The 26485-nt window shown below is 36.9% G+C and overlaps 1 protein-coding gene across 38 annotated transcripts in view; it reads right to left on the bottom strand.

Annotated features, from left to right (window-relative positions):
• runx1t1 (RUNX1 partner transcriptional co-repressor 1) overlaps positions 1–26485 on the bottom strand; it is a 233066-nt gene that overhangs the window by 113113 nt on the left and 93468 nt on the right. For 27 of the 38 annotated variants that reach the window (XM_073931144.1, XM_073931165.1, XM_073931148.1 and 24 more), the window contains one exon: positions 3982–4082. The exons of the other annotated variants lie outside the window; for them this stretch is intronic. In XM_073931144.1, the coding sequence (XP_073787245.1) occupies positions 3982–3997 (16 nt within the window). In that variant the 5' untranslated portion in view covers positions 3998–4082. The remainder of the gene's footprint in view (positions 1–3981; positions 4083–26485) is intronic. 38 annotated transcript variants of the gene reach the window in all.

Genomic DNA, 26485 nt, shown 5'->3' with positions numbered 1-26485 from the left:
CTGTTCCGACTTACGGTTTTCCCAAAACTGACCCGGAAAATTCGGAAAAGTCCCATTGACTCAACATTGGACCAAACTTTGTGACCTCATAACGCTGCGTCAGACTGTCATACAGACTTAAAGTTGAGCTCATTTAACTCAGACTACTAATCTGCCAATCACTGATCACCTTTCAACTTACTAGCCACATTCTAGCAACCATTTATAGCACCCTAGCAACTGTCCCATAGACTTCCATTATAAAAAAAACTGCTGTTGTCTTTTCATTGGACACACTAACAACATACCAATCCATACAGCATACTGATCCATGCTAGAAACAGACTGAAAATACTATCAACATGCTAATTCATACTATTAACAGACACGCTATATCATACTAGAAACATGCTAGCAACATGTTAATTCATATTAGAACCATGCTAATAAAATGCTAATATATGCTAAAACATGCTAATTCATACTTGAACCATGCTTATTTATGCCATCAACTGCCTAGCAACTATTTAGAACACCTTAGCAACCACCTTGCAACACTTTAGCAACCGCCTAGCAACACCTTAGCAACCACCTAGCAGCGCCTTAGCTGCCTAACAAACACTCAGACATACTAGCTAACACCTAGCAAAAACTTAGCAACGGCATAGAACACCTTAGAAACCACCCAGCTACCACCTAGCAACGCCTTAGCAACCACTTAGAACCCTCTATCAACAATTTAGCAAGAAACATGCCAATGCATAGAAACATGCAAACCTATAGGTAGTTATAACTGTTTCAAACTTCTTACAAACTATTATTTAAACTTAAAAATTATTTTAAATTTTCCGTTGAGGCTTTCTCAAGCTACCAACTTTACATCACTCAAGAACTTTACTTTTCTAGTAATATAACATAGTTAACATGCAGTTATATAGTATAAAGGTAATGTCTATGTGTACATATTCAATGAAGTGTATTTGTGTATTTTTTTTCTCCTTCTGTTGAACGCAAAATAGGATATTTTGAAAACAGCTAAAAACCTCTAACCATTGGCTTCCATAATATTTGTTTTTCATACTTTAAAAGTCACTGGTTACAGGTTACACAATTAAAGGGTAGGTAAAGTTGCAACACAAGCTCATTGTGAAAATGTACCCCTGTATACATTTATGGAGTGCGTGAATTATGTAGCCTGAGCTACATTTGGCTGCATTTCATATTTAAACTAATACCTCAGGGTGGTATGAGTGTTTTGTTAATGTTATTATATTATTAATTACCTCCAGAATAGTCAGGAGCGTTTGTGCTCGGCATTGCACGCCTTTAAACCCCACCACATGTTTATTGCATGTTGACATTGACTTCTAAGGTGCAAGTCAACTAACCATAAGATTTTTGTTAGCTCGCATTGGCAGTTTTGTGGTAAACAATTCAACTGTGGATGTCATTAAGAAAAAAAAAATTGTCCTTTTAGTTTTTAAATGACATCTAAAAAAGCACTTCCTGTTTGTTTTTAATTAATTCGTCAGATTACATGATTTTGAAGTACTTAACCACGCCCATACACCTGTCAGTTTTGACAACAAACAGAAATGGTGAGCAGGAGGAGTCTATTAGGTTGTAAGAACTCCTCTAAAACCCCTTTCCCCATTTTTCTGAATGAAATGCCCACTTTACTACATCCATTCAGCCCCCGGTAGAAAAAAACAAGCCACGGCCACTGTTTTCTCATTTAAAATTTCATTTCTCTAGGAACTGCATCACAATCATAAACTGTTTAAGATATGGACATAGTATTCGTGACGTCAGCCATAGGTTTCTGAAGAATGTTGAATGGTTTGTGAGCACAATTAAGTGCACACAGCATGCCATATCATCTCATAATTGTAATAAATAATTCCAAAAGGCAACTGACTGTGTAAAGCCACATAAAACAAAACAAAAATACGATGTATATCCTGAGTTCAGTGGCTAATCAGCCGGAAAGTGACAACGACCAGCGAGACCTAGTTGTCACTCAAGTGGCCACGCCCTTAATTATGCAGAATTAATGTAACCTAATTTAAAAGAAACGGATGAGTTCTAAAAAAAGTCACCCCCCCTCACAGTTGTCATTGAGGGTAATATTAGCTATATGCACCAAAATCATTCTTTGTACCAGTCTGTAAACACCTTTTTTTCTGCTGTAAAGTTGGCCATTTTAATAGAGGGCTCAATAGAAATTTGTTCCTTATGGAGCCAGGACTAGCAGAATTTCGATGAATTGCAGTTTCAGTTACTTCCGTATTTGCTTCACAAGGGAGAGCGGGAGGTGGCCGCTTTGTCACAATACAAAAACGAATAACGACTGCAGTTTCCGGACAGATTTCTTTAAAGATCTGTTTTTACTATAGCTATCTGACTTCAGTTAATCAGGAAGTGATGATTTTGTCATCTTTGACTTGGATGGAAACGCGTGATTTCCAATAATAATAATAATAATAATTTCCAATAATCCAATAATAACTTTATTTGCACGTCTTTTATGCAATATTCCAGTTTTGCGCATGAATTTAAATCGCATTTTTGGATGTAAACATGGAAAGTGCTTAGAGTAGAGATCTGCGCGGGACTAAATTTTGAATCCCGCTCCCGCCCGCACCCGCCAGGTTTTAGCCCGAACCCGACCGCTCCCGCTTATATTAAGCACTTGTTGTCCCGCTGCCCGACCCGCCCCGTTTTCTATCCGTCGCGCCCGATACCGCTAATAAACACACACACGCACAGCACCAAGCACACACACACACAGACAAAGCTTTCTCTCTCTCATTCGTGCGCGCCCACTAACACACACTCATAAGCACCAAGCACACACACAGGCAAAGCTCTCTTTCTCTCATTCGCGCGCACACACACACACACACACACACATCTCTCATTCGCGCATATACATACACACACACACACACACACACACACACACACACACACACACACACACACACAAACTGCAACAAACAAGCTAAACACAGCCTCGCGCCATTTCATTTACACACATACATACGCGTGCTCACCCGGAAGTCGGGAGCGATATTGCTAGACAGCCCGCTCCCGTCCCAAATTAAACCCGTTACCGACCGCTCCCGTGATTTATTCGGAAATTTATACCCGCGCCGTAGAAATCTGGTCGGGTCCTGCGGTGTCCCGCGGGAATGCAGACCTCTAGCTTAGAGTTCAGCTTTCTTCAAAATAGTATTCCACTGAATAAATAGTGAGTAAATGTTCCCCTTTTTTTTGGGTAAACTATCTCTTTAACATCCATAGAAGCTTTTCATTCAAGTTCTGTATGGCAGCATTGCATCTTTAAAACAAACACTATGGGGTGGTATGACATTGCCGACAGCTTCCGTTTTTTTTCACGGTTCCACCTGACTGCTTACCTCCATGTGGACGGCTTTTCCACTGTTACCAGTTTGCTCAGTAGCTCACCACGTACGTTGGTGGTACCCGGCAACAATGGGCCTTTTATGGCCGGCAAAAACAGTTTCAAAAAGCAGGTAAAACAAAAACAAAAGGCAAAAAATAAAAATAAACAAGTAAGTAACAGAGTGAGATTGTGGTAAGATCTGAAAAAAAAATAAGAAAACCAGGGCTTTTCTGTTTTTGGATGGCTTTTAAAAACACTGTCAGTAATCAATCGATCGGTCGGTCAGTCGGTCAGTCAGTCAGTCGACAGAGGCCTCTGGTGGATTTACTGTACATAAGAACGGCAGGCATGAGTGGCACTTGCTAGAGAAATTTGAGATCTCAAAAGGCGAACACAGCGGCCTCTGGCAGATTCACAAAAACAAAAACTGCCAAAAAAGTATATGACATATTTTGTGCTTTCCAGAAATGTATGCAGGGATACATATCAATAAGATGCCATAACAGAAATATAATTACATAAAGTTTGAAGTGAAAGGCGTAAGAAAATAGTGCTGTTTATGATGTACTTTGCAGTGATTGAACTGAACTGACCTGTTTTTCCAAGCATAGATGAGGGTCAGGCGATTTAGCGGCATTACAGCTGAAAATGGTGCAGGGAAAGCTTTGGTTCCTGGTGAAAACTGGGGAGGGGGCTGTGGACAACATGACAAACCAGAAGAGACAGAGGATCATTAGGTTTCCCTCAGGCCAAGCACATGCACTCATGGAGAAAGGAAATGCTCACTAGCTCCTGAAAGAAAAGACAAGGTGACTGGTACAAAACTGTCCAGTGTATGACAGCCCCTCATACAAGCGCCCACGCCTCTGTCATGGGCTTCAGCGAAAGGTGACATTGGGTGTATTCAGGGGCAGTGGAGCTGATACACAGGCCTGTCTGCACATTTGACAACACATGTTGGACTACAGCTTCCATATTTTCATGGGTGTCCATTTGATGTTCAGTATATATTTGCCACATTTGTTGATGCTAGCGAGAACAGCATGCAGTCAAATGCCATAGGAAACTGTAGTCATTAGGGCTGCATGATACTGGAAACAATATGTGATGTGATGTTGTTGAATATTCCTATAACGACATTTCTTAACATTCCCCTTGAAAAATGCAATTTTTATTAGATTGAATCATTTATTTATTTAATGACATTAAAGTATACTAATAAAATATATTTTTTCAGATCCAATTAATTCTAATTAAGATTAAAAATGTGTCAGGGTGCAAATTTCAGTCTTTGAATGAGTGAAAATCTTAGCAAATACCCTGAATCTGATTGGTTGTTGTATTACTAATTCCCACCATTAGTGTTTATTTTCAGCTCTGGGTTCACCTTTGGGCCGCTCCAACCAATAGCAGAACAACAACTACTGGGGAGGCGGGTATGAAGACAGTATGGTCCCATCTGATTGGTTAAATGTATATAAATAGCATAAAATAAAAAGTAATTTATCACACGTTTGTTATATTATTTGCAGCCCTAGTAATCATATAGTGTAATCAAAATAACATGGTATCATCTTGTTTTCTGAAGAATTGACATCCTTGCCACTTACATAGGATCGACCAATAGCATCAGTTCTCAATTGTCACGATCACCTGCGATTAAGTCAGATCGCTAGAGAACTACAATTCTACCACTAAACTGAACCACAACTACCCTGATGCTTAGTGCAAAACAACGCCTACTACAGCTGCAAACTATCTGGATTGATACACACACACTGGTGAATATCATTCTTACTGATTACGAGGACTATTTACACAGCACGCACACACACACATACACTTATGGTCTGAGTCTTACAAAGGGTTCTTCTACCCTTGTCTGTTGCCTGTATTAGGGCTGGGTGATTAATAATAAAGTAATAGAAATTGACATTTACAACCTATAATTGATCTAACTACCACGTGTGGAGTCATGTGACCCCGCTCTGTTAAGACTTATTTTTACTTCTGTGTTGAGTGCATGCCTATGGTGTGACAGCCTTTGCGCAGTCGCATACCTGCATACCTCTCAAAAACTAAACGCTGAAATGACACGTAGTGCAAGTTTTGTGATTAGTCGGTTTGATATTGATGATGAGCGTGGGCGGTGTGGATTTATTTAAGTTATTCAACGTTGATGTTCTAAAAATATTCATAGACAGCAGATAGTGTGTGTTTCCTTTAATTAAAGAATTTAGAATCAAGTAATGCATCCTTCATTCAAAAATCTCTCACTTATAATATGTGAACATATTTACTGTACAAGTCAGTGAAATATGAGGGTAAAAAAATTAAATAAATATAAAAAAAAATTGTTCATTAATCGTAATCGAGTAAAAATATTCAATTAATCGAGATTTTGATTTTAGGCCAAATCCCCTGGCCTTTAGCAACCCTTTGCCTGTGACCTGACTACCCTTCTGGATTTCCCTGTATGTACTCGTTTGCCCCTGTGTTCGACCATTGTCTGTACAACTACTCTTTAATAGAGCTTCACATGGATTTTCAACTGCGCTGTCAGCATTCTTACATAAAAGAAATACACAAAAAGCTACATTTATTTTTCCGAGAAGCTGATTCACTTAAATATATAGCACATAACAATAGTAAAAAAAAAAAAAAAAAAAAAAATTGTAACTGACATTTTAAGCTGGTTTTAACCCCTATCCACAAATAATGAGAGAAAGTCCCTTAAATCTCTTAAGGAAATTAAAACAAAGGTTTTCAGACAACACTAAAAGTCATTAGTGTCTTAACCAAGACATTTCTTTAAAGAAATCCCTTTCTAACACAACTAAATCTTGCTCATTAATGCTATTACTGGGTTTTGAGTCTTTGGGATAATATATATATATATATATATATATATATATATATATATATATATATATATATATATATATATTGTATGTTGCCATTTGGTAATATGTTTTAGCAGATAGCAGGTGTTTCTGAACATCAGCACTCTGTCAAGATTGTAAGAGGCATTTGATGAGGCTGTATATTCCTTTTGTCTCCTGTCTAAGCCATGTGTTTACACATGTGTCAGCTAGCATCTTTAAAGACAGCCACATTTAGTCTTGTATTTCGGTTAATTCTGTAAGCATGACGATCAGCACTAATTAGCCTGGGGGCAAATGATTTGCTTAAAGTAACATGGTTTTCAATATTGAATTAATCAAAACTGCTATTTTGGAAATCTGTAAATGAATTTAATAGTGCAGGTAATATGAAGAGTTTGGTTGCAAAACGCGATAAACGCCATTTTTTGACATTTGGATTTTATTATTGGAAATCCCTGTTTAGATGCACCTTGATCTATTTGTGAATTGCTGCCATTAATAACATTTAGGATCGTACATTTTAGGCCACAAAATGTATTTTTTCACAAAACGCGATATCCACCAGACAAGTTTCTTTATAAAGTGCGATATAACGCTTATAGAACATTCAGGAAGCTGCGCAAGCTCAGCATCCCTTGGGAAAAGAGTCACTGCCGGTAAAGCGCTCCGAGTTTGCTCATTGATTTAGCGATAGATGAAGCCTTCAACTTCACAAAAATGTATAAAAACGCTACAAAAGTGGATAGAAACCACATCCGTTTCCGATTGTCTTCCATCTACATTCTGTCTACAGTTTTTGAGATTCATATAGTGTAACAGAGCAGTCAAGGTTTGACAGTGCGCTCATCAAATGGATGAAAAAGGGGATCATAAAATAAATCTGGATAAATATGTATCTCTTGGCCAGTACAGTTCTGTAGGAATCTGCAGTGTTACAGTTGGACAATACTGACATATCTGCATCTCAAAACACTTCATCAGCCAAGCCAGCTTCTCTGAACACACTTTAGAAATAAGCACATACTCTCAGGTTAGACTTTATTAGGTACACTATTGTAGTGCTGAGTTGGATCCCCTTTGACTTCCAACATTGATGCAGATTTTTTGACTGCAGCACTTTGGTCAACTTCGGTTGTTTTGCTCTATAAATAAATATTGTATTGTACACTACCTGACAAAAGTCTTGTCACCTATCCAAGTTTTAGGAACAACAAATAATAACTCTACTTCTAGTTGATCATTTGGCATCAGAAGAGGTTTATATGAAAGGCAAAGGCGTATAGTTTATGGTTATTTTACCAAAATAAAATATGGTCATAACTTAATTTTTAATTAGGACAGTAAGGTCTGACATTGCTTAGACAAAAGTCTTGTCACGTAACAGAAATAATGTACAGTATAGAATATAAAGTCATGGTGCAGTGGAAAAAGAAATACTACTGTGTATGACTCACATGAGCTTGGATGACTGCATCGTACATCTCTGCAATTACTCAAATAACTTATTAATAAAGTTATCTGGAATGACAAAGAAAATATTCTGTTCATCCAGATTCTCTGGATTCATCTTTAATGCCTCCTCCTTCCTCTTACCCCAGACATGCTCAATAATGTTCATGTCTGGTGACTGGGCTGGCCAATCCGGGAGCACATTGAGCTTCTTTGCTTTCAGGAACTTTGATGTAGAGCAGTGGTCACCAAACTTATTCCTGGAGGGCTGGTGTCCTGCAGATTGTAGCTCCAACCCTAATTAAACACACCTGAGCTAGAGATAGAGATAAACCCTGCAGGGACACTGGCCCTCCAGGACCAGGATTGGTGACTCCTGATGTAGAGGCTGAAGTATGAGAAGGGCACTATCCTGCTAAAGAGTTTGTCCTCTCCTGTAGTTTGAAATGTAATGGGCAGCACAAATGTCTTGACTTTTGTCAGGTAGTATATTGTACTGACTGCACATCCATGATGAAATTTACCATAGAATAATGACTGTTAAATGATAGAAGTTTACCATAAAATAACAACTGATAAACTATAGAAATTTATCATAACATAGCGACCATTAAATTATAGAAATTTACCATAAAATAACAGATGTTAAATTATAGAAATTTACCATAAAAAATAACAACTGTTAAATTATATAAATTTATCGTAACAGAACGACCATTAAATTATAGAAATTTACCATAAAATAACAGATACTAAATTATAGAAATTTACCATAAAATAACGACTGTTAAAGGGCACCTATGGTGAAAAATCTACTTTTCAAGCTGTTTGGACAGACATATGAGTAGATATAGTGTGTAGACCGTCATATTGAGGTGATATAAACACACCAAGTCCTGTTTTAACAACATAAAAACATTGGACCAATTGGAGCGGTTTTCAGACCAACCACAACTTGACGTAGGAGTGCGGTCCCCCCGCATTGATTGACAGCTGGGCGTATTAACATGTCCCAGTAGTCACGTGTTTAATCATGTCAACAAGACCAGACGTGCGCAAAGCAAACATCAATTCACATCAAATGTGATCAAGTAATGTGTGAGTAAGTTTCACATGTTTAAAATGTTTTAAAACAGTGCACGTGTGTAATGAATTACAGCGATTCACTTCAGCTTAGCTTCATCAGCACAGCTGCATGTCAGAACAATTGTAAAGTAAAATGCTTCAATCCTGGTTTGTGGACGTTAAATCAGGTTTATTTTCTACATTAACATAACAGATATCCATACAGCAGTGGTGATTAACCTGTATCCTGTCACATATGCGTGCAAAAAGAGTGAAAAGCTAAAAACGCTCTGTCTGGTTGTCTGTCTGTCTGTGTGTGTGTGTGTGTGTGTGTGTGCGTGAACTTTGTAACAACATAGTGTGTGACTCATCGATGCAACTGCACAACAAATACTCATTGGTAAAGTTCTTACAGTAGTATTTCTCACAAACGCTAAGTGAGATCTTCCTTCAAGTCTGTCTGTTGTCTGACGCAGCCGAGAGAGGAGATTAAGGCACGCAGAAAGGCACGTAGAAACGGTAGGTGGGGAGGACTAGCCTTAAAGGTGCAGTAAGACACAACAGCCCCTTAGTGCAAAAATGTATAAAACAGTATCTTGTAAAAGGTATTATGAAAAATCTGATGGGTGTTTTGAGCTGAAACTTTACAGACACTGCTGGAGACACAAAACACTTATATTAAATCTAAAAAAAGGGGTAACCTAGGTGCCCTTTAAATAATAGAAATTTACCATAACATAACGACCATTAAATTAAAGAAATTTACCATAAATAACGGATGTCAAATTATAGAAATTTACCATAACATTACGGATGTTAAATAATAGAAATTTACCATAACATATTGACCATTAAATTATAGAAATTTACCATAAAATAACGGATGTCAAGTTATAGAAATTTACCATAACATATTGACCATTAAATTATAGAAATTTACCATATAATAACGGATGTCAAATTATAGAAATTTACCATAACATTACGGATGTTAAATAATAGAAATTTATCATAAAATAATGACCATTAAATTATAGAAATTTACCATAAAATAACAGATGTCAAACTATAGAAATTTACCATAACATTGCGGATGTTAAATAAAAGAAATTTACCATAACATAATGACCATTAAATTATAGAAATTTACCATAAAATAATTGACATTAAATTATAGAAATTTACCATAAAATAATGGACATTAAAAAACAGAAATTTACTGGAAATTTCGTAATAACGTCTGATATTTAATGGTACATTTCTACAATTTAATGGCTATTTTTTTACATTTCACCCCAGCTGCCAGAAATAAATGTTTTTAATTTAAAGTTTTTATTTTTATTTTTTAAATTTTTTTTTACGTTTTTTCAGAGGTGCTGGAAAATATACTTAAAATATCAGAATTTTTTTTAGTGCACAAATCCCAGCACCCACAAAGATACAACAAATCCCAGCTCAGTAAAACAATTCCTTAAAAGCTAAATGTAATATTTAAAGGCAACATTTTTCAAACGACAAACTCACTTATTTTCAGAAGACCCATGGAAATGGATGAGAAAATCTGATTAATCACATTTCCATAATTGACCATAAATTACCTTCCTCTGCAAAAAAAAAAAAAAATCATAAAATATCCAATAACCTAAAGAGCTTGTTTCCTCCACCACAGGCCGTCTTCCTCCATTTCCAAACCAGCCTAAGATGGATATGAGGTGATTACCCCCAAAGTCCTGCTGGGGAGGCCTGACTCTGTGTGCTGCTTATTAAACATAAGTACCATGTAACCTCCCTGCACTAAATCAAGGGACATGTTATTGGTCCCCGGTGAGAAGACAGAGGTCAAAGGGTCCCGGAGATGGGCTGTGCTGTGCTGAGCTCATCCTGGGGAGACACCAGCTGACAGCTGCCACAAATCTGACACTCGCACACATAAACACACACACCAGGCAGCCTGTCAGAATAAGGTGCACACTCCATGGCAAATGCAGCCCAATCAATACTCATTGGAAGTGAGAGGATGAATAGAACAGTAATGAGGGAGAAGAAATGGGTGATAGGCTCATTTCTCTGCCTCATTCTCTCTTCAAGAATTTTCTAGGGATTTCAAGACTGCGGACTGAAAAATCAAAACATCCATCCTCCCTTAAATTGTCTTTGCGATATAAATTACAGCTTACGGAGGTGATTGACTGGTTCATATTTTATGGTCTTATGTGCAATCCACAGTTGCTACTATATATTTACTAAACTATTTTAGTACTATATTTACTACATATACATCAGTGCTTCCAACAGATTTGAAATATACTTGGAAGCCAGATTGAAACACCATTATCACATAAATAGTTAACTAAATGCAACAAACAAAACAGAATTAAATTTAACAATCATTTTTATTTATTATAACACTGTTATACACTGTTTCTTTTCAATGGCTTAAAGTAAAAAAGACTGTGGAAATACAAATAGAAATCTACTATTTATCTTTCTATTATGTTATTCAGGAGCCATGTGCACCCACTGACAGATAAAACCTGCATCCCTCTCTCTCAAATTCAAAACAAACTTGAATGCCAAAGCATTTTAGATACGTATATAAAATAGCAAATGTATAATATTAACATCATCAAATTAATAAAATAATCAGCAAATAAATGACAAAAAAAAAGAATAAAAATTGACAATATCTCTAAAAATTATAATAATTAAAACATGTATATTATTTAAATGAGCCAAATGCGTTGAATAACCATTACTAATGGTGTACATATATTTTGCAGACAGTTTAGACCAGTCATTTCGGCATCTCCCATTATATACTAACGTTTTTCTGAGTCGTTTAGATTAAAGAATTAATTATTTAATGTTTCTCTCGCTGTCATGCAAAAAAGCATATGATTAACAACAGCTTTAGAAAGCAAAAGTTGAATCCCAGACATTTTAGGAGACCTAGAAACCCTAGCCACACAATTTTTTAAGCCCCAAAAATCTATGTCTGCAGCGTATGTGAGACTGTATGTGGGAGTGTTGACAGGTCTCACACACACAGAACGAAACAGGTAAACAAGAAAAGATTTTTCACTATATAATAAACTAAGGATGTTTGGTTATTGAGTGGATACAAAAAAAGTGTAAAAGGATGATAATAATAGTATACTAATAGTCACTAAATATACTTAGGTGGCCGTTAACTCTTTTTTTTATTTTATCTTTGCCATGATGACAGCACATAATATTTTACTAGATATTTTTAAGACACTTCTATACAGCTTAAAGTGACATTTTAAGGCTTAACTAGGTTAATTAGGTTAACTAGGCAGGTTAGGGTAATTTGTCAAGTTATTGTATAATGATGGTTTGTTCTGTAGACAATCAAAAATAAATCTAGCTTAAAGGCGCTAATAATTTTGACCTTAAAATGTTTTTTTTTATTTTATTAAAACTGCTTTAATTCTAGCTGAAATAAAACAAATAAGACTTTCTCCAGAAAAAAAAAGATGCAATGCACATTGAATAAAATGTATATTTAATAAACAAATAAATATATAAATAAATAAACTAGTCATTGCCCTGATAATCCACAAATGCCTTGTTAAGGATTCACAAAGCATAAACTAAGCTAATGAAAAAATATTAAAAACAAATAAAATACAATAAAAAATTATAACAGTAAATAATATCAAATAAACCATCAGAGCTTAGAGACATATATATATATTTATATATATATACAGTACATCTTAAAGGACAACCCCCCAAACCCCCCACAAACTTTAACTATACCCATCGTAAACACAAACTCGATTTCTACTCTCAGCTAAAGGTCTTTACACCCTTCAAAATGCTGCTGTTCACACTCATTTCATTAACATTGAGCTTTTCTTTCTGCATCGTCCCAGTCCTCCAGGCCACTGCTTGTTATAATAATGGGCTTGGCTTATAGCGTCTGAAGGACAGGCATTAATATTTGAGAGCATTTAAACCCATTAGGCTGTTTGCGGGAGAGAGGAGAGCATGTTTTTAACTCTGTTGAGAGAGTGTGTGGTAAGAGGTTATCATCTGCTAAGTAAATAAAAGAGCATGCAGTATCTCTCATTCCTGTGATTCCTGGAAGCGGACTAAAATGTGGCGAGCAGGATCTGGTTTTACCGAGAGACCGACGCTCTTTATTAGACAGCAGTGCAGTGCTATTATCATTTCCTAAATGAATTATTCAAAATGAAGTATTGCCTCCTTGCCTCGGCGTCTGTGTTCGTGAGTTTTTTTTTTTTTTTTTGCGAGTGTGTGTGTGTGTGTTGTCAGAGGTCCTGAGATGAGCTTTTTCTTGGCCTCTAAGCGAGCACATCTGCAGTCAAGGCTTCACATCTGCTTCTCACATTTTCCCCTTGCGCTGCTGAGAGGGAGAAAAAGAGTAAAAGGGAGAGACGGAGATAAGCACTGAAGCAGCACTGAGAAACCAATCATTACACTTGAACACAGGGGCCAATTCAGTTGTGTCACAGCCGTATTCACAAAACAGATACTGTTTAGTTTAACCCTTAATTTGGCTCTTTAAATTAGGTTTTACTTTTGTTGGTTCAATGTTACTGTAGTTTTCATAGTTTCAGCCTGGTTTTAGAAAATTATGGGTCATATTCAATCCAATCCAATTCATCAATATTTATAATGATTGTTTCAACTCTATTTTACAAAGTACATTGTGATACTGTTTAGTTTGACCATTCGTTTGGCTTTTTGAATTAGGTTTTATGTTTGTTGGTTCAATGTTACTGTAGTTTTTCCAGTTTCAGCCTGGTTTTATTAAGTTAGTGGGTCATATTCAATCAAATTCATTTCAATTCAATTCATCATTATTGATATTTATTATTTCGTCTCTATTTCACAACGTAGATTATGATATTGTTTGGTTTAACCCTGCATTTGGCTTTTTGAACTGGGTTTCGCATTTCTTGGCTCAATGTTGCAGTAGTTTTATTAGTATGGCCTGGTTTTAGTAAGTTAGTGGGCCATACTCAATTAAATTAAATTCATTATTATTTCTATTCGTTATTTCATCATTATTTTACAATGTAGATTGTAATACTGTTTAGTTTAACCCTTAATTTAGCTTTTTAAATTGGGTTTCAGTTTTGTTAGTTCAATGTTAGTGGGCCATACTCAATTAAATTAAATTAAATTAAATTAAATTAAATTAAATTAAATTAAATTTAATTAAATTAAAAATTTCAATTCAATTCATCATTATTTCTATTGATTATTTGATCATTATTTTACAATGATTGTGATACAGTTTGGTTTACCCCTTCATTTGGCTGTTTTAAAATTGGGGTTTACTTTTGTTCGTTCAATGTTACTATAGTTTTCTAGTTTCAAGCAATTCAATCTAATCTAATCTAATCTAATCTAATCTAATCTAATCTAATCTAATCTAATCTAATCTAATCTAATCCTCTTTAATTCAATTCAGTCCAATTCGATCCATTATTTCATCATTCATCATTCATCATTATTTCTATTCATTATTGGCTTGTTTCAACTCAATGGTACAGTTCTCTACAATACAGAATGGTTTGCATCTGTTTTCAATGTCAGAAGTACCTAATAATACAATAACAGCATAGAGCAATAAACCATGCACAAAAGGTGAGACAAACAGCGACATGCCAAGACTTTTTTGTTGTTCATAAAGCTATTCATGTCGTGAATAAACTTGTGGAAAGAGCAAGGCATGCCACCTCCTTTCTTTGCAGGATCTTGTAGCAGATATACATTGCAAAAAATTAACTTGAGTACCCAAAAGTCATGATATGTAAATGTATAATGGCTCATTCTTCTAGTAAGAATGATGTCAATCACAACACTCTGTCATTCACGACTCATACCAAGTAAGGGTACTGCCAGACTGATCTTACAAAGAAATGTAACTATTTTACGTGTTGTTAGTTTAGTGGCTAATGTGAATGAATTCGGTTCTACAAAATGTAGGATTTTAAAAAGGAGGCGTGGCACTCAACCTCACTCCTCATACGATTAATTAGTCACTAAATCAAAAAAGTATGAAGTGCTGCAATATTGTGTTGGCACTGCAGGCAGTGAAAAATCAAGCCTGATCAGGATAACCCATACTGAAGCATACTGTACTGTACTAAACTATACCATATTACTCAATACCGATACCTTTAATGTTAATATTTGTACCCATACAACATATAATGATGTAAAAAGGACAAATATGGACCTTTTTATAAGTTAGCTCCTCAGCTAAAGTTTTTTTACCTACAGTATATTTCTTAGTGTATGCATGTGCAGGTATTTACAGCGGATACAAATGTAAACTACAGAACTGTCTGTGCTGCTCAAAAGAGAGATTGATATTGACAACTGCTGTCAAAGCATGTATAATACAGCATTTTAGTTACTGTCATAGATCAGCATAAAACTGGGATTGTTGTAAAAACATTGGCAACTGAAAAGGGAAAGGAAATATGTTTTTAGAGTTGGGCAAACACATCCTTATAGTTATCTATAATAACTCTGGTGCAAATTTGGCAGTTTTAGCAATCAGAACTCAACCACAAGACTGTAAATTGCATTTCTTGGTTATTTTTGCTTTTATTATCATTATTATTATGTTTTAAACCAAACAAAAACAATATAAATTGGAAAGCCCAATTCTGTTTGTAAATATTCCTCTTTCAGTTCTCACACCTCCCCCATTCCCTTTACTCTCCTTGTGTTTGTCTTTCTCTGTATCCCCTCCCCATCGAACCTGGAATCAAAATCAGTGCCTTTTGTCATTACTTTGGCAAATCTTTCCCAGCTATGATTTATCAGTTAAGAAGTAAAGCATCTTCATGTGGCCGGCTGTTAAGCCAGGGAAAGCGTCCAGCTCCTATTCCTCTCCTCGCCCTCACAGCAGATGTTTTGAGCTCCTCTACACGCGGCCCGGCCCAGCTTGGATTCCCTGCTCCCTTCTAGGCTGTGCTGACCCTGGCGACCCTGTAATTGGTGGAATAATTTGCCCTGGTTTACATAAACACTCCCTGAAAGGCCGATTCTGTGGAGCTCTCCTGGAGGCTGAGCCGCATCACGAATACGCTCAGTAGGAAAGCGAATGAGACTTCAGCCCTCTGGTGAAATAGACCAACTCTGAAGACTGATGCAATAACAACTGCAGCCATCAGCACACATGGTGAAATAGGCTTCAAGAAACAGAGAAAAGAAGTCTGTTCTTAAAAAAAGTCACAATTATTTTCAGTTGTTATGAAACTGGGATGCACTAAATGACTAGCGTGTTGAAACTTGTGTTCGATGGCTAACGTTGGTGAATTATGACAAATGTACAACTGAACAGCTAGCATATACAAACCAGATTGTAGTTCTTCTCTTAAATACCCCATGATATTGTAGAAACTCAATGTTTTTTATTTTTATTTTCAATGCTTATATATTTTTTATTAAGACTAACAGCCTTTCCGAATGAAAATTCACCATGGTTTTATTATTGTTACTATGCAGTAATCATGGTAACCATGGCATACTAGCTATCATTTGTATAAAAACAAACTCATTTTAGCCATTCATACTCGTACAGTGTGTTTACTCTTGAGAAATGCATACATTAGTTTTAGTTGTTCTAAATCTAGGTGGTTTGGATGCACTGGAGAACCAATGGAAACCCATGGTTGATGGCTAAATGCTGATTTATACTCCTGCGTCAAGCGCACATGGTGCTCCGGTGCAGCCTACGTGCGGTCGCATAGCTCTCGCCTTGGCGCACACCTCTCAAAAAAATGTAACTACATGTCGCAACGATGCATAGCGCAAGCTCCGTGATTAGTCAGCTTGGTACTGGTGACAAGCCCAATGAAGCGAGTGTTTACAAGTGTTGAGTTCCATGAAGAAGCTACAGATAGAAAATAAAAACCTACTGCCAGCTAGGTCATACCGATCACTTGACGGAAAAATATAAACCAGCCTTAACATGCACTGTAAAAATTGCTGTAAAATGGCCAGTATTACTGGCAAACTTGATTGCTCTCTGTAAATTAAGAAGCACTCTGTAAATTAAATACAAATTGGCTGTAATTTTTACACCATCATTAATTTTTTTTGTTTACAGTATTCTTGTAAATTTTACAATATTACTGGCAATTTTTACAGTATTACTGGCTAAATTATGAGCATAGTTTTACAGCACAACTGTAACTATTAATTTATAGTGCACTTGTAAATTTTATAGTATTACAGCAATTTTTACAGTATTACTAGCTATTCTTACAATATTACCAGCTAAATTTACAAATGTAGTTTTACAGCACAATTGTAATCGTAAATTTATACTAGTGCACTTGTAAATTTTATAGTATTACTGGCAATTTTCTCAGTATTACTGGCTAAATTTACGAGCATAGTTTTACAGCACAATTGTAATTGGTCATTTATAGTGCACTTGTAAATTTTACAATATTACTGCCAATTTTTTACAGCATTACTGGTAATTTTTACAGTATTCCTGGCTAAATTTATGAGCATAGTTTTATAGCACAACTGTAACTGCTAATTTATAGTGCGCTTGTAAATTTTATAGTAATAATGGCAAATTTTACAGTATTACTGGCTAAATTTACGAGCATAGTTTTACAGCACAAATGTCATTGGTCATGTATAGTGCACTTGTAAATTTTACAGTATTAAAGGCAATTTTTTAACAGTATTACTGCTAATTTTACAGTATTACTGGCTAAATTTACAAGCATAGTTTTACAACCAAAATTGCCAGTAATACTGCTATTTTACAGCATTTTTTATACTGTGGTAACATTATAACAAATGTGAAACTAAAACATTTAGAATACCCATTTGGAAGATCCCATGATATTACTTGACAATTAAATGTTTTCAATTAATATTTATGACTTTAATTTGCATCGATGAACCTGAACCTGTGCACATGAATGCTAACTGTAATAGCCAGCCATTAAAAGTAAGTGTTTTGTACATTTTCTTATTTGCATATATATTTTTATTGGACACATAGGACAAAAATTGTGTCTTAAATTTTTTGAGAAAAAGTGTATAAATTTTATCTACATATAGTACATAAAATGTTATAGGTGTACAATATGCACATATAGACAACCCCAAAGCTAATAAACAAACAGTAAAAGCTACAAAACTACCACACGAGTGTTTTCATCTTCATGTGCAAGTACTGCCTATTTCCATTTATAACCCAGTGGATGATACTTGTGTGGTTCAAAATGTCACACGGCTTTCATTCTTCAATGTCAAGAACGCACAACCCTGAAGTGTGCTCTGCCATTCTGTCTATAATTATCGGCCACCGTTTGCGTGTGGATTAGCCGCTTGGATCTTTTGAACACGTGTTAACGTTTTAATCAATTTGGATCCATATTAGTTTTCACAAATTTCACCAAATGGACGTAATGGACGCGTTTGTGAAGCGTACAGGCACGGCAATACTAGCATCCAATGGGTTCCATATGTAGACACGGGTCCTCGCCAGCACCTTGTTTGCTCTTTCCCTAATTGCAGCAGTTACATGTAAGTACTAAAAAACTGGCAGGCTGAACGCAATGACAGAAACATGGAAATTATTAGACCCTCTGGAAAATGGAAATGGTCTTATATCTTGGTTCAGAAATGTTTTATTCCCAATGATATCCGTGCAGTCATATATTTCCGGTGTAAAACAATACATACACTTACTGTACATATGTGTGCATGTGGCTCAAAGAGGAGTCGTTTCATTTTGGTGTTTGCACCAAGTTAAATGAAAGCTAAATTATATACATGTTAAGCATATAACATGTTAAGCATATAACTCATACAACCCACAAACGTGGGTTGTATGAGTTATATGAGTAAAACATGGGTTAAATAATGCCCCATCATCACTATTAATATACAGTTTTATGCAAAAGTTTGGGCACCTCTGATAATTTTCTTAATTGCAAGCCATAATCTACTGGTCTCTCAAATCAGAAATTTCAATTAAATATATGTTATACTCTATAGAAAAAGCAACATTTCATTTCTAACAACATTTATTTAATTAACAGATGCAATGCAATTCAAGTCTTAAATTTGGGCACATCAATGATGACATTAATCTTTTATACAGCCAGCTTTTTCTGTAATATAAGCCTGCCGATGCTATATTTATAGCCAAGGATAAGTCCCTGAATTCTTGCTATTGGCATTCTTCCTTGCAAAATTTCTCATGTTCAGTCAGGTTTGATGGGTGCCGAGTGTGAACGGCCCTGTTCAAATCAATCCATAGATTTTCAATGATGTTCAAGTCTGGGGACTGGGATGGCCATTTTAGAACATTGTATCATGTCTGAGCATATATTCATTGGTAGATCTGGAACTGTGCTTTGGGTCCTGCTGAAACATCCAACGCTGCCATAACTGCAGCCTCTTGACTGATTCCTGAAAATTCTTCTTCTGAATCTGCTGATAATTTGCCTTTCAGATATTTTTCTTTGCCTACCATGTCTTCACCAGAACTGTTTCTGTCGCCTTCCATTTTCTTACTATATTTTTGACTGTGGGGATTTTAAACCTTTGCAAAGGCTTTCTGCATTCTTCTCCAAATTCATGTTGTTGAATAATCCTAGTTTTTAGGTCATTAGGAAGTCTTTTGAGGTTCCTATGTTGCTATTTTTTGGTTCGCAATAAGGAGAAGCATAACTAGCAATCAGCTAGTGCTAGTTCTTTAATCAGCATCCTAAATATCCTTTTTCATGATTGGTTGCACCTGTGTTGGGATTGTTAAGGTTCACTAAGACAAATCAATTTTGTGTTGTGATCCGTCAGCATTAAGCATAGGTTTTGAAATGCACACAAAAGAGAGGGTGCCCAAACTTTTGCACAGCCAATTTTTATCAGTTTCAATTTAATTTCACACATCTCAATGATGCTACACCATGGATTACTGTCTAAAAAACATGACAATATCTAGCTTTCTCTAGAAACCCTAATGGCATTTCACTGTGATCTTCTATTATAAAGAAAGAGCACAGTGCTATGCAGCCACAGAAGGGTGCCCACATTTTTTTTATAAAATTGTATTCATGTAAAAAATAACCAACACATTCTGATTTGTATTAATTAAGACAACATACAACGCAAATTGACAGTCTTGCTGGCAAAATGTTAAGCTTTAAAATTATAGTTAATTAATCCATTACATGTTTTTGATGTAAACATACCTGAAAACATTTTCTCTATACTCTAAAAATCGTGGCAAGAATGCACAATACTTCTTTTCTCTCAGCAAAAGAGGAATGAAAAAGTGTAAACGAGGAATGAATATAAAACAAAAGCACTATATCTGTGCATATCTGTCCTCATCATATATGTCAAGATTAAAAGTCGATGATGAGTCCACTCTCACTTCTCTATTACCTTTTTCTTGATTACCCCTTTCTTCTGGCTGTTAGACAGTCCAACCAGCCAGTTCATCAAATATTAAAGAACAGCAGTGTCTATTAATGCTGCCAGGGCAATTGAAATATGTGTGATAGATTTTTACTGCTGTAGTGCAGAATGTTTCTCTCAGTGGCCCCCTGGGATCCCCCCCTCCAGCTGTTTAATCCATAGCTCCATCACAAGCATGTGAGGATGAGGTCGACCTCCACCAAATGTCTTCATTTCTCCTGCTACCTTCCCCCCCTTTGGGATGATGGCTAACAAGGGCCTTTCGCTAATAACGTTGAAAGACTCATTCAGAGCAGAAACTCTCACAGGAAGGTCAGGGGCGACGTTGCCATGTTAGGAAGTTGAGTGATTGATAGAGGTGCGTCTCGTGTAACGTCATTGGCTTTCCATCCACGCCTGCTCTGTAAAATCACATATGAATATTCCATGCTGTTAGCGAGCTGGGCTAATGAGATGAGAGGTTTTATGAGTGCTATAATGTCTCAAGGAGCAGTTCGTTTGATTGCGCTCTGACGTAAAAGGATGCATCAAAATGAATGAATCATGGTAGCCTATGTGATGTTTATCAATCTGCATGCATTCGAAGAATCATAGTCAATAGGCTGGGGATCCGTTCTGTCAATTTTCGCTGATGATTCACACAGCAAGGCACGGCATGATCATCTGTTCGCATCGTTATATGTCCTGTTGTTTTTCATTTTGAAATGTATAAATGTTGTTGACAGTAATTCGCAGGTAGTGTTGGTTGAGGAAATGATATCACTTTAACGTTCAGACAGGCTGGTAGGTAACATTTCTTCATTGAACGCTAACGCTGTGGGTTTCTGGTTTTGACTTTATTGACGGCAAAAACATTCCTGGCTCTGGGTGTGTTGCAGATTGAACAAGCACAATTGATCATTAGACTAAATGATGGAGTGGCTTGGCGTTCCAGGGAAATTGACATGGAAACCAATACTGAGTTAAAGCTTGGGCAACTGACTTCCACACAAAAATACCTCGCAAAAATGATTCAGAACTGCTTCTGAAGCAACGTAGTGGTTTGGTAAAAAATTATAATTGGCCAAACAGTTTTGTTTCTAAACATTGGAATCAAACAAAATCTGCATATTTTCCTGCCTGATCTCACGAGGAAACGTAAGTATCTTACGTTTTGTCAGTTTAGTGGCACCTAACCCCACCCCTAACCCCAACTGTCATTGGGTGATGAGCAAATCGTACTAAATAGTACAAATTAGAATTCATACGAATTAGCCAATAAATCAAAGTTACGAATTGCCGTGAGTTTGCGTTAATATTTTCAGGTTGCCCAAGCTAATGAGCATGTGCTCTATGCATGTCAAGATCACAACACCAACCTCATTTATGGGCATTCTACACATTATCATCCTCTGAATAATGCCTCGTCCAATCACATTGCTCCTCTGAAGTAATTCACAACTTGGTCTCGATGGCTATTCTCCTCGACAAATGAAAGTGACTCTTTGTTTACAAGTTTGTTGTGGGTTGAGTAGTTTCTGCTGTCATGTGGTGTGCGTTTGACTGGATGGATTGTACTTCGTGTTCATTTCATATAGATTACAAAACAAGAAAACTTGTGTTCAAGTGTAGTTGGTTCATTTAACAGTAGAGATTTCAAGATTTATGCTTTAAGATTTATGCTTCATTCGCCATACTGACCGTAAAATGTTTTCCCATTCTAAACTATATGAGTGACACGTCTTGTGTATTCTATAGTCTTTGGCCATATTAAGTGCTGTCACAATGGAAAAATTCTTCCTTTCACTGAAACATTCGTTCCCTTAAAAGTCCCAATATCTACCATGTAGATCATGAAAGCACCGATGCTTACTTTGTGTACTTAATTTAAGTTTGGAAGTGTAAAACATGTATCACGTGAACCAAATCATCAAACTTAAAAAGAGATTTAAGAGATTACACATGAACGAACATATTTAGACAGGATAATCAAGAACAATCTAGAACAATCTAGCACACATTTATAATTGTTTAATGGCTGAGATATTGCTGGTAAATAAAACAGTCAAATTATTTGAATATACTGTATGATTAAAAACATAATACAATTTATATACAGAAAATATTAGTTCTGCTGTTGTTTAGAAATTTCAGTTTTGATGTTGGACATGTCACACTCAGTCTGAGACAATTTTTTTGTCTTTACCAGTGTCCAAAGGCATGCACATGACCAACTGATCCACGACCTTGTAAGTTACTATGCGTTTACACCGACCCACACTGTGAAGTCAGACAGCACTGGTAACATTGCTGTCTGACTTCACAGTTCCACCAGCAAGAGTGTCAAAATTTGCTACATTGATCTTGTATTTAAAAGAGCTCTTGCAGCATATCAGCAAATCAGTTAGATTTCTGCATTAAAAAAAATGCTTTCTTGCATGAAAATGTTGCACACTTTTAATCAAACTCATTTAACTATGGAAGATCAAGTTGTTGCATGTGGTGCGGCTTTGCTCCACTTATCCAATATGTCTTCATAAATATGAAATATTATGAAGCAGCATTACAGTTTGGTATTGTCCTTATTGACCTTATTCTTTAATGCGGAAGTTCGCTCATTTTTGCGTTTGTTTTAGAACTTCCAATTCAGTTGTCTTAGGGAGAAATGACAAGGAATAATATACAGCCGTTTTGAAAACAGTCAAACTAGTTGCTCTAAAAAACAAGTGTGTTCATGACTATACAGACAAGGTAGAATAATATAATAAGAAAACATCTGTTTGCAACATCAAGTAGCAAAACGAGCTGTGAATAAGACTGGAAGACTCAAGCCAAAAAGATTCAAATGGCTGCGCGTGAAGGTGAATAGTTAGCATGAGGCCTCGTTTACACTGATATGTTTTAGTTTTAAAACTGTGTTTTAGGATAAAAACGATCCACGTCCACACTAACGTTTCACCCAGCGTTTCTGAACAACTCTCCGTCTATACCACACCACTGAAAACGCACATCACGTGACCACACACACACACTCTGGCACGTGCTGCGGCATATCTACACAGATGAGAGCTGTGCTCGTGGGACTGCTCATCAAGGATCTACCACTGGATCTAATCTCACTATATTTGTTAAACGTGATATTTAATTCATCTTATCCAACGATATATTCCCCGACTTTGGTCTTTTGAATCTATTACTTGTTCTCAGGTAACATGTTTTGGCTGGGCGCAACAATAAGTTAATAATTAATGTAACCACGTACATTCTGTATATTGACTGATTGCTTGCTTTTATTTCCTATAATGTATAAACTTATTGTACGTTATACTTTTATAATGGCCATTATTGATTATTAAAACTGATATTCAGCATAAGAGAGGGTATGTTTCGCATTTTCAATGAAAATGAAAGGAGGCAGTAATGTTATAGGCTGTTTTGTTATAAATATGCATACAGTGAAGATGATGCTCGTATAAATACGCAGCTACACAATGCCTCAACATTTCTGCTGTCTGTTGCTAATATCAAAATAAAAATAGCATTTCCTTAAATCATTTTTTAAAATTTAATTGTTAAGAAAGTGAAACAATGTAGCCAGGGTGATTTAATGAGGTTATAAAGTACACTGTTCCCTTTGAAGATTTACACGACGTGTCCTCTGGAGTTTGTTTTCCATATCAAACTTTGAAAGCCTGAACTTACAAGGAGAGGACGCAGGACTGAACTGTGTGTAGGCTACTTAATATTGAGGGAAAAGGTCCAATCAGATTGTCTAAATGTCTGCAGCACCGCCTCCGTTTTCAGATGTCTCCGTTTTCCCCTATCCACCATGAGACGGAGCAGCAGTGTTTTAGTATGAAAACGGCCTATTCAGCGTTTTCAAAATGTCGTAACCGTAGCAAAACTTAAACATTTTAAAACTAAAACATATTAATGTACACAGGGCCTGAGATTACCGCTTTTTTAAATATATGTCCCTGTAAGAAAACATCGTAAATAATTGGAAATGTGGCAACCACAATAATCTAACCCTTGGAAACAACTGTGGTCGGAGTCAAAGTTCACAGGACTATGTTCTTTGGACTTCTCTCAAGCGGTGGACTTCTTCATTTCGATTGCTTGCCGTCAAATCGTGACATGTTTTATTACTATAAGGTTGACTTGGTTTCAATTCTCCTCGATGGCCACGCATCCCATTGAAAATGAGACTTCCAGCTCCTTTGATGCTCTTGCTACTTTCGGTGTGAAAGCACAGTTATGCTGATGATACACATGGCAACTTTGAGCAATGTTGCTGAACAATAATGGAGAGCGTTGCTGCTTGGCTACCTTATTATTGAGAATGGGCAACAATATTTTATCTGTATCCTATTGGCTTAGTTAGTTGCCTTGTGACTCAGCTGATTGCCTATTGGCAGCATAATTTCGTGTATCATCAGAATCAGGGAGTTTGTAGAGACATGCACCCATAGTTTCAGGTCAACTGTGGTAGGAAATTCAGCAGACTGACCATGGATGATGATGGCATCTCGGGCATCACCGCAGAACGCAGAAGGGCACTGCAATTAGCGCAGATTGATTTAATGCTGCTGCCGTGCCACCCACACTCGGAGCAGAGGTGGCCAGCTGTGCGTAGCATCAGGTTAATTATGACCGCGTGCATGCGCTAATAGAATTCCTCTTTTGCACAGCGCCACAGATGTGTGCACTAAATCACACACAGTATTAATTCTGCTCCTTCGTCCTCTCAGTCCAACCGAGGCCGCATGGGGCTCGGCGTCTCCCCCCGGGGTCATCCGTCCTATATCTGTGGAGGAGGGCAGACACGAACGCACCTCACGCTCTCTAATCACAGGTGCGCAGATAGGAACATCACTCCTCTCCTTCACCTCACGCTTTTCCCCAACAATTAAGACCCCATTTTAAATGTCATTAATCAGCGGGTAGCATGGCAAGATCCAATTCATATCTGTCAGATGCACTGGGCAGAAACTAATAGGGGAGCAATTACCTGAAAGGAACCCTACATGGCAGAGATGTCTATGACACTGTGTTTCAATACAATGAGCCCACTGTATTGTAAGACCCAGTATCAGAATAGTGTTATTACTGTCTCTCCCCCAACCGAGAAACACAATAGAAGTGAGCAAGAAACAGATACCAGAGGACTAAAATGAATCAAGATGTTTTCTGAAACTGTGAGGGGAAAAACAGCTGCGCTTCAGAGATTTGAATCTCAGAGTAGATAACACTCTTTCTTTTGTGTTCCCTGCAAAAGTAACACAAAACAGACCTCTGAAAGATCAACAGCTTTTGCGGGGTTCGCTGGTGCAATATTGAAGTTGCTGTGATGTACATCTAAAGCCATGTCCACACATAAATGGGTATCTTTGTAAACATTATTGGAAAAAGAATTCCCAGTGTTATAAAGATTTTTTCCTCCTTTGTTTAAAAAGATTCTAGTCTGAACATGCATGATATTGAAAAAACTCTGTCCACATACAAATGAAACTAAGCGAAAGGTTATTTTCACTTTCGGTTGGCTGTCAAAATGGCTCACTGTCTATTGCACAGTAGTGTTTTTTGCAAACGAGATCTATCGGCACGCAATTCGACGTCACATTAAGAAAATAATAATAATAATAATTTCATGCATTATATAGAGCTTTTCTGCACACTCAAATCGCTTTACACATTAGGGGGGATCTCCTCATCCACCAGCAGTGTGCAGCATCCACCTGGATGATGCGACGGCAGCCATATTGCGCCAGACCGCACGCCCCACACTAGCTGATTGGTGGAGAGGAGACAGATATAGTGATGAAGCCAATTATGATATGGGGATGGTTAGGAGGCCAGGATCGACAGGATATACTTGGCCAGGTTGCTAAAGTGTTGCTAGGCGGTTGCTATGGTATTCTGAGTGGAAACTAGGTGGTTGCTATGGCATTGCTAGGCAGTTGCTAAGTGGTTGCTAAGGTGTTGCTAAGCGGTTGTTGTGGTGTTCTGAGTGGTTGCTATGATGTTGGCATGGATTGGCATGTTTCTTGCTAGGCGGTGGATCGGGTGTTCTAGGTGGTTGTTAAGGTGTTGCTAGGCGGTTGTTAGGGTGTTCTGAGTGATTGCTAAGGTGTTGCTAGGTGGTTGCTATGGTGCTCTGAGTGTTTGCTAAGGTGTTGCTAGGCAGTTGCTAGGGTGTTCTAGTCAATTGCTATGGTGTTGCAGGTGTTACTAGGCAGTTGCTAGTGTG

The sequence above is a fragment of the Danio rerio genome, chromosome 19 (genome assembly GCF_049306965.1).
Source record: "Danio rerio strain Tuebingen ecotype United States chromosome 19, GRCz12tu, whole genome shotgun sequence".
NCBI classification, from domain to species: Eukaryota; Metazoa; Chordata; class Actinopteri; order Cypriniformes; family Danionidae; genus Danio; species Danio rerio.
The sequence above is the reverse complement of the archived record's forward strand: the minus strand, read 5'-3'. Positions and strand labels throughout refer to the sequence as shown.